The sequence below is a fragment of the Arachis ipaensis genome, chromosome B03 (assembly GCF_000816755.2).
Source record: "Arachis ipaensis cultivar K30076 chromosome B03, Araip1.1, whole genome shotgun sequence".
NCBI classification, from domain to species: Eukaryota; Viridiplantae; Streptophyta; class Magnoliopsida; order Fabales; family Fabaceae; genus Arachis; species Arachis ipaensis.
The window spans coordinates 43,672,951-43,682,078 of NC_029787.2; the positions used below are offsets into that span (position 1 = coordinate 43,672,951).

The 9,128-nt window shown below is 35.6% G+C and overlaps 2 protein-coding genes and 1 non-coding gene across 3 annotated transcripts in view; 2 read left to right on the forward strand and 1 right to left on the reverse strand.

The window, feature by feature from the left end:
• The window catches only part of LOC107630411 (general transcription factor IIE subunit 1), a 5,996-nt gene extending 4,344 nt beyond the window's left edge, over positions 1-1,652 (reverse strand). Inside the window, exons 1-3 of the mRNA XM_016333521.2 lie at positions 1,492-1,652; positions 1,232-1,354; positions 508-628 (exon numbers count right to left, since the gene is read on the reverse strand). Coding sequence (XP_016189007.1) covers positions 508-628; positions 1,232-1,354; positions 1,492-1,511 — 264 coding nt within the window. The 5' untranslated portion in view covers positions 1,512-1,652. The remainder of the gene's footprint in view (positions 1-507; positions 629-1,231; positions 1,355-1,491) is intronic.
• Positions 2,303-9,128, forward strand: part of LOC107630409 (transcription initiation factor TFIID subunit 2) — a 13,642-nt gene continuing 6,816 nt past the window's right edge. Inside the window, exons 1-14 of the mRNA XM_021118842.1 lie at positions 2,303-2,546; positions 2,741-3,098; positions 3,601-3,746; positions 3,840-3,906; positions 5,745-5,944; positions 6,041-6,194; positions 6,350-6,434; positions 6,546-6,637; positions 7,082-7,207; positions 7,342-7,395; positions 7,916-7,984; positions 8,123-8,220; positions 8,317-8,661; positions 8,740-8,827. Coding sequence (XP_020974501.1) covers positions 2,431-2,546; positions 2,741-3,098; positions 3,601-3,746; positions 3,840-3,906; positions 5,745-5,944; positions 6,041-6,194; positions 6,350-6,434; positions 6,546-6,637; positions 7,082-7,207; positions 7,342-7,395; positions 7,916-7,984; positions 8,123-8,220; positions 8,317-8,661; positions 8,740-8,827 — 1,998 coding nt within the window. The 5' untranslated portion in view covers positions 2,303-2,430. The remainder of the gene's footprint in view (positions 2,547-2,740; positions 3,099-3,600; positions 3,747-3,839; positions 3,907-5,744; positions 5,945-6,040; positions 6,195-6,349; positions 6,435-6,545; positions 6,638-7,081; positions 7,208-7,341; positions 7,396-7,915; positions 7,985-8,122; positions 8,221-8,316; positions 8,662-8,739; positions 8,828-9,128) is intronic.
• On the forward strand, positions 4,862-4,934 carry TRNAF-GAA. Its single transcript has one exon. It is a non-coding gene; the product is annotated as a tRNA-Phe (tRNA).

Consider the following 9,128-nt stretch of genomic DNA (forward strand, 5'->3'; position numbering starts at 1 on the left):
TTAGATCTTAGAGGCAACAAACAAAATGATAAATCCTCTAAAATAATAATCTTAAAAGAACATAGCTACTCTTCATTATTCGAGGTCTAGAGAATACTATAAGAAAATACAAATTTTGAAGGGGAAAAAAGAAGAAGAGAAAGATGGCACGATAGAAGCAAAACAACAATCATGGTAAAGAAAAAAAACACAATCACATGATCCCAAATAAAAAAATCCTTTCACATCTTTACAATGTCAAGATTATGGGAAACATCAAATACAAAATGTAAAGATATAACTAAATCAAGTCATATTTGCAACAGCTTAAATGTTCACGCAGTATAGGCTCCATATAAGCACCAGGAATAAGCATTATCCATAATTAATTTTTAAGGTGATAAATAGAAAACACACGATGATTCTGATGAAGAGAGAATTTTACATTGCTATAAGCTTATATTAGTTGCCTCTCCTATTACCAATTCATAAAATGCCACCAATCAACGGATAGAACCAAACAATTACCTCTCTCCTATGATCTCGGGTAATGATCTTTTCTTCTTCAAAAAACCGCAAGATCCGCCGAAGTTGTTTTGTATGCAGTTTGAGGTCCTTTGCCAAGTCTTCTTCTCTAACCCATTGTCGTCTGGAGCAGTAGAGCAGTTCAATGAAAACCCAAACAAATGAACAAATGCACGTTCTACCTTTACAATTACATACATCAAGTTCAACCAATATCATTCTTGCATTTCCTCACATCTGAATCTCAAGCTCAAAAATCAAATTGTTGGTTTCATGAAACCTAACTATGTCAGTTTCATTGTGCAGCACTATTCCAGGAAAATTAGCAGCATTTAGCCCATCACACTGAGAAAATATTAAAAATGAAAATTCCAGTATCGCAAGTTCACTTTACAATTCAAATGAGTTTACCCCTGTTGACTTCAGTATCATAACCACACTTCCTTACCATCCCCGATTTGAAGTTCAAAACCAAATCCAGACTTCACGAAACTTAACTAGCCTAGTTTCACTGTGCACTGGTCCATGCAACGATGCAAACTAACATTATACACCTTTTCAGTTTTTATTTTTATTTTAAAATTTTCATATAAAAGCAAACTCCATTATCTCCAAGTTCTTTTTACTAATTTTATAACTGAATATCGATTCAACCAAGTCTAAATTCCACCGGTTTCAACGGAATTTAACACGAAGTAAGGGTCTTCAGAGAAAAAAAAAATGGAACCTGGTGAGGGCATCGAGCACCACCACAGCGATTCCTCTGTTATCGGTTCTTCCGGTCTTGGGCTGATTATCACCTTTGCTCGTTAGGTCATCGTAGAAAGCCCTCGCCATTAATTTAACAAGCCTGAGCACAAAATTCACACACACAAACAACTCTCAGTGAAATTGAAAAATACCTAAAATAGTAAACAACTTTTAAGTGGAATTAATTAGTACAGTTCCAAACTTGGAAGAGAGAGAGTGAGAAAGAAGGGTTCGTACTTGTTGTAGTGGTCAACCATAGTCGCTGAGGGTTTTAGGGTTTCCGAAGAGGGTTTTGAAGGGTTTTCTGGTTAGATTGTTGGTAGTGACGTGCTCTTCATTGTTCAAGGAGAATCTCTTATCCGAGATGTTCAAACAAGATGCATTTTGTAAAACACTGCATTTTATACAAGAGAAAATGGTAAAGGTCATCTGAATTTATTATTTGTATTACTCATTAATCTAGTTTTTTTTAGCAATATATATTTCAATTTATATTTTTAAACATTAATAGTTAATTACTGATAAAAATAATAAATTTTATTATGTTTTTAGAATTCCTCTTTATATAAATTAGCTTTAAGGAATTAAATTAAATCAGACATTCTTAATTTGCCCCTCACTAACATTCTATAATTTTTAATTAAATATATTTCAGAAAGAAAATTTAATGTTGGTTGAAATTTTTAAGGATCATAGTTGATGACATAAATATATTACATTGCTCTTTTCTTTTTGGTATAACATTCCATTCACTCTTAAACATCCATGGCATAAGGCTATCTTTAGGTTGATAGAAATTAATGAAGCAGAGTCAAATGAAATGAGGTTTGATGAACATATTATTCTATTTCAAGAGAAATTATTTAGTGTGCATAAAATATTTGAATGAATTACATTCATACCCTAATTAATAAAATAATATTACAAGTTACATCTAAACATATGTATATTCAATAACATTATACTTTTTATTATATGAATAGATCTTGACCATATATTTTTTATATTTTGAATGACTAATTTAGATTTCGTAAATAATTTATCCGAGCATCCCAGTGCCCAAAAAATCGCTGATCTTTCTCTCTCTTCAAAACTCGAACCACACAGCACAGCACAGCGTTAATAATACACAGAGGAAGAAGATCGATTCTCTTTTTCTTTCTCTGTCTCCGTGTCATGGCGAAGCCTCGTAAGCCAAAGAACGAGGACCCTAAACCCGAGAATTCCGGCGCCCTAGTTCACCACCAGAAGCTCTGCCTCTCCATCGACCTCCACAAACGCCTCCTCTACGGGTCAGTTCACTTCCCTTTCTCCTCCCGTTTCTCCTCTCAACTACAAATGTTCTCTGCTTGCGGTTCTTGATTAGGTTTTCTTGTTCTCGTGGTTCCCCTTCAACTTAGATTTGATTAGATTCGAGCGAGGGGTTCTCTTTCTTTCTTTCTTTCTTTTTTAGTTTTTTATTTTGTTGTGGCTTTTTGAGCTGCAGGTATACTGAATTGGAGATTGCCGTGCCGGAGATTGGGATCGTTGGCCTGCACGCTGAGAATTTGGGGATTGAGAGTGTTTCCGTTGACGGTGAGCCCACTGAGTTCGAGTATTATCCTCAGCAGCACCAGCAGCAGGCGGAGGACGATGACAGGAGGTGGAGCTCCGTCGATTCGCCTGCCTCGGCTGCTGACGCTGCCGGCTCAGTGTACTTGTCTGCTCTGGAGAAGGAGCTGGTGCCGAATTTGCTCATTAACCGTTGCAAGCCGGCCAAGGCTGAGAGTGAACGGCTCGAGCAGCAGCCGGTCTCTGAAAATGGGTTTCATTCCTTTGTTGAGTCTAAGTCTCATTGCACATGGGTGCGTATATTATTATCGTCTCTATTATTCTTGGATGCTGAACAATTTTGAAAGTTTAGTGAAACTATATATGCTGTAAATATTTATGTAATTTGGAGTGACATGAGTAAATGGACATACATTGGGTTTGATATGTGCTTGCCACGTGTGTACTCTGTAGTAGTGTGTTGAGTTAGCTATGTGCCCAAGTTAATAGAAATGCAAAAAATGTTGAACGTTGTGTTCTATATTTTGTATGTACGGATGTATTTATAATGGGTCCCCATGATTGATTTTGTGTTCGATTTTCTTCTTATTGTCCCCTTTTTTAAAAAATAAATAAAATAAAATAAAAAAATTGTGTGTGACACTTGTATGCCTGCTTATTGTAAAGTATGGACTACTATAAAGTAGTGGATAACATAGCTTTTAACTGGAATATGGTGGTAGAATGCGGGAAATGAGTTGTTTGTGGGGAGGTTTACTATTTGTGTTTTCTGATGTAGGTTGATGTTGGGTGCAGAATGTAAGAGTCGTTCGTATTAACTATTGGATAGAGAAGGCGGAGACAGGGATACATTTCAAAGATAATGTTCTTCACACTGATAACCAGATTAGGAGAGCGAGGTGCTGGTTCCCTTGTATAGACGACAATTCACAGCGATGTTGGTATGATAATAGCAGGGCAATGCATAATGCTTTTAATTACTTAATCATCTCCAAGCATTTTTTAAATTTATTATTATTTTTTTTTATTTCCAGCTACGACCTGGAGTTCACTGTAGCACACAATCTTGTGGCTGTTAGTACCGGAAGCTTGCTATACCAGGTAGTGATGAATGATATTTTATGTTTTGGGATTCTAGTTCTGAAAGTATGTTTTATACTGATTTTCACAAGTTTATAATGTTTAAGAATGTTATTTTGTTGCAACTTGCAAGCGTTTGTAGCTTTCTTTTGGATTTCAAGTTGTCAATTATGATATTTTTCTTTCCCAACAATGGACACTGAGTGTGTGAAGGTATTATGAAAAATAACTTACAATTTAATGGCTTATATTTGGATATGTTACAGTTTATGCTAGGACACAAAAGACGCCATTTAGTTTATCTAGTCACCTGTACCTACCTAGTTGAAAAAAGGCTTTGTTGCCATAGTTGTAGGCTTCATTGAAAGAACCTAAGATTTGTAAAATGGGATAAACTTAAGTACTCGCAGAAATTCGAAAACTGAAAGAAGTAGTTGGTTACGGTGTTGGAATTGTTTCTTCCATTCATACGGTGATGAGTGGGGACACTTTTCCGCAACCTAATTGCGTTGAATTTTATGATGTGTCTGGTAGGACAGGGAAATATGCTGCTGGAACTTTGTTTTGTATATTGGATATTGTGGTTCTCCAACTTTTCAATATTTGTTTATTAGATTCTTGAAATAGCTTTAAGATGGAATTTCAGCTTTAAGAAGGAACTGCAATCTGTCATGAGATGCATGTAATCGTATATGTTGGATTGTGGATTGCCTGATGTAAAAAATCTGAGGATTGAGACTACAGAAAATTTTTCATTTTTCTCCTCTTCCTATTTGGATTGGATTGAGTACAACCTTCATTCTTTCTTCTTTCTTGTTTGTCTTTTTCTTGGGATAATATGTTCTAAACAAATCGTCATCATGGTATAACTCTGGGTGGTGTATGATTTGTGGGTTACCTTCACTCAGCCATATATATAGCTATGACTCTCAATTGCAACAGAATACAACTCTGCACTGCTGGTGGTGCATTAATTGCGGTGATAGCTTAGTTGGGAGAGCGTCAGATTGAAGATCTGAAGGTTGCATGTTCAATCCATGCTCACCGCATGCATCTCTAGGGTTGAGGATTTATTAAACTGTGGTTCCTATGAGGCATGCCTTTTTTAGTTTCATGATTTTTCTCTTGCCTTTGAAGATCACATTTAGCTTTCACAATATTATGAAGCAGCTTAACACTGTGTGTACAGCTTCCATGACACACAAATAAAAGGGGAAAGTGAGATTTCCTTTTCTCTGTGATGGAAAAGAATGTTATTTCTGTTGATATTTTTCTTTGATTGATGCTACCTTAGACCAGAACCACAATGATTAAAATTGTAAAAAAGCCTTACATCCTAATTGAGTGAGCTGAGCCTTAGTTTTAGAAGGTGTAGGCAGTTCAGAATTAGTTAGATCAGTTAGAGAAAGTGAAACTAACTTAAGATTGGAATGACTTCTCTGCCCCTGAGCTGTACTTCTATATATAGAGTGAACTGAGCACAAGACAAAGTAACAATAATCGTAATACAGATTCAGATTCTCTCACTTAGTCTCTCTCTCTCACTCTCTCTCTCTCAAACACACACACTTTCTCTCTCTTCATTTCTCCAAAACTATCGCATCCGAAACTTCCACTTAATAATTTATGGATTATTACTTCTCCAATTAATAAACAGAATGGAAAAGAAAAGACAAACTGCTAGTTCATTCAATGAGATAACTATACATGATACCCTGTTCTCTGACCTTTTATGTTTTAGATGATCCCTTCTTCCTAGATTTCACTCGAAATTGTCTTCCTTTGTTCGAAGAAACTATCTCTATCTTGTATGCGTTGCACTGTTAAATCTGTATGTTTGAATCTCCTTTCTTGTTCAGGTTTTAAGCAAGGATAATCCTCCTCGGAAAACATATGTATATAAATTGGATGTTCCAGTTGCTGCAAGGTGGATATCATTGGCTGTAGCCCCATTTGAAATTCTTCCTGATCACCAATTCAGTCTTATATCACATATGTGTTTGCTACCTAATCTGTCAAAGATGCGGAATACAGTGGAATATTTTCATAGTGCCTTCAGGTTTAACTTGCGATACTAGCAATTTTCTTGCCTGAAATATATATAGTTTTTTAATTTGTATAATGATTGGATGTTTTTATTTTTATTGGCGAGCAGCTGCTATAAGGATTATCTTTCTGCAGACTTCCCATTTAACTCTTATAAACAAGTTTTCATAGAGCCAGAGATGGCAGTTTCTTCAATGAGTTTAGGAGCATCTATGAATATATTTAGTTCTCAAGTTTTGTTTGATGAAAAGCTTATCGACCAGGTTAGCTTACTATTATACTTCTTTTGTTCCCTTTTTTTTTAATCAGATTCTTTTGAGGAAATGGTGAACTGTTTTTCCTTTCACACGTGAATTTCCTGCATGAAGTTTGGCTGTTTTGCATGCTTATTGATCAGCACTAGTGTTTGTTCTGACAGACCATTGATACAAGGATAAAACTTGCATATGCTCTTGCAAGACAATGGTTTGGTGTATATATCACTCCCGAGGGACCAGATGATGGTAACTTAGTACTTACCAAATATTGTCCTATTGCTTGTTCAGTTTCTGATTCATTGTCGATTTTGTAGAAAACCTGTTTTCTCCAACTTATGGCTGAATGCTTATTTTCAGAATGGCTTTTGGACGGGCTTTCTGGTTTCTTGACAGATTTTTTTATTAAGAAACATTTGGGAAATAATGAGGCGCGGTATCGTAGATACAAGGTTTGTGTTAACTTTTGGGATAGTCTGATCTGTACAAAGGCTAATTTATTCACCTAGCATATTGAGCTGAGACAAGACAATTAATGAAAATACACACTTTAAAGGTTGTCCCAAATCTTTTATTCTAAAATTGCTGCTGGGAGGTGCATGCTTGTTCTTAATTTTCTGAAACTGTTTTGATTCAAATGCCTGATAATGAATCCAGATTTCATACTAGAATTTTCTTCTATTTTGACATATCTTGACTTTTTTCAGTAGCAAACAGCAATTTGATTTCATTCTAATTCAACATTTTTTGTTTTTCCAATTGCTATGATTAAACTTTGTTGTCTGTCATTTTAAGTAAGAAAATGCAGAAGTGAACTTCCTGAGATGAAAATGTGAACCGGATAGTATGTTAATTACATTTTCTTTTTGTATGCTTATGTATAAATCAATCTACAGGCAAACTGCGCTGTCTGTAAAGTCGATAGTAGTGGAGCCACAGCTTTGAGCTGTTCAGCTTCTTGTAAGGATTTATATGGGACACACTGTATGGGTTTGTATGGAAAAATAAGATCATGGAAAGCTGTGAGTTATTCCGTTCCTCTTTTATCTTCAATCCCTCTTTTATCTTCAATCCCGTTTAATCATATAGCATTTCACCAATACAACATTGTGTTTGATTGTTTAGTATTGTAACACATGATTCATATTTTGTTCAGGTGGCAATTCTTCAGATGCTGGAAAAGCAGATGGGTCCTGAATCTTTCCGTAGAGTGAGATTCCTTGGCATTTTCTCAACTTGTGCTTCTGAATAGTGCTTTACTCATTATGTTTTACCATATTCCATAGTACTCAATCCGATATAGTTGCATGGAGCAGCTGTCCCCAATAAACACTATAGCTGATCCCCATGTGCCTTCCTAGTCTGGGGGGATGGGATCTTGCTGAAGGCCATGCTTGCCCAGTGCCCACAACATAGATCCTTTTCAAAAGATTTCACCCAAAAGAAGAGCTTGTGTGGATGTTTGTAGTAAAATACTGAAACAGATGAAATCAGTAATTGTGTACTTTTGTCAGCTCTGATCATTATGCATATGTCCTGAAGTTACATATAAGCTAGGATAGGTTGTGTGTCCACGGAGACCTTTTATCTTTACTTGTAGTTCCTTGCATTTCTCACCTCCCATTATTCATAATCTGCATCTTTTTTCTGTGTTGCTTGTGTTTTAATTTTTTAATATTGAATGAGGGGTTTGACGATTACTATTACTGTTTCTGTTTAAAAATTTCCAGATTTTGCAAACAGTAGTTTCTCGTGCTCAAGATAAAACACGTTCTGTGAAGACTCTTAGTACTAAGGAGGTAATTGCTTCTGGCACATTAAACCGTGAAATTCTAAAAACCTTTTCTAGATTTAGATGTGTTTAAAGATTAGTTCATTTACAAATAATGAGTTCTAGGTCAGTTGAATTTAGTATACTGGTATGTTTTGATATGCAGTTTCGGCATTTTGCCAATAAGGTTGGAAATCTTGAACGACCATTTCTTAAAGATTTCTTCCCTCGGTGGGTTGGTTCATGTGGATGCCCTATTTTAAGGTATAAAATAATGATTCACTTATTGCTTTTTATATTTCATTTTTGGTATGATTCCTTTATTCATATTCTGATGAGTTACTGTTTGCTATTGCTAAGGATGGGATTTTCCTATAATAAAAGGAAGAATATTGTTGAATTGGCTGTATTGAGGGGATGCACAGCATCACAGACGTCAAGTACATCAGCTCTTGATATTAATCCAAATACTGAAAATAGAGATGGTGACAGTGGATGGCCAGGGATGATGAGTATCAGGGTATATGAACTTGATGGAATGTATGACCATCCAATTCTACCAATGGCTGGAGAAGCATGGCAACTATTAGAAATACAGTGCCACTCTAAGCTTGCTGCTAGACGTTTTCAGAAGCCTAAGAAAGGTCTAAAACTAGATGGTTCTGATGATAATGGTGATGTACCTTCCATGGATGTACGCTCCAGGTATCTTGGGTTCCCTTTTTTATAATTTTAATTTCTTATTTTGTTTTTAGTTTCTGACATCTTTATCTGATGTAACAGTACAGAGTCCCCTTTGTTATGGATCAGAGCAGACCCTGACATGGAGTACCTTGCTGAGATTCATTTTAATCAACCAGTACAGATGTGGGTAAGGATAAGCCCATGTCAGTTTCATAGCTAATTGATTTTCAAAGTTATTTAATTTATGAACAGTTGAGATTTGTTACTGCTCTATTATTGTCATGGTTTTAGTCTTGCCTAGTCCGAACCATTTGTGGAGTTTTAATATTTCATAAGATGGGATTTCATCCAATACGATCATGTATATTTTTTAATTAAACTAGGCTTAAACAACAATAATAAGTATTGCTGGTTTAGCTAAGGGATTATGTTAAAAATGTTGTAATATCCACACTTGCTAAGTGCATCTCATCATTGATCTATTACGA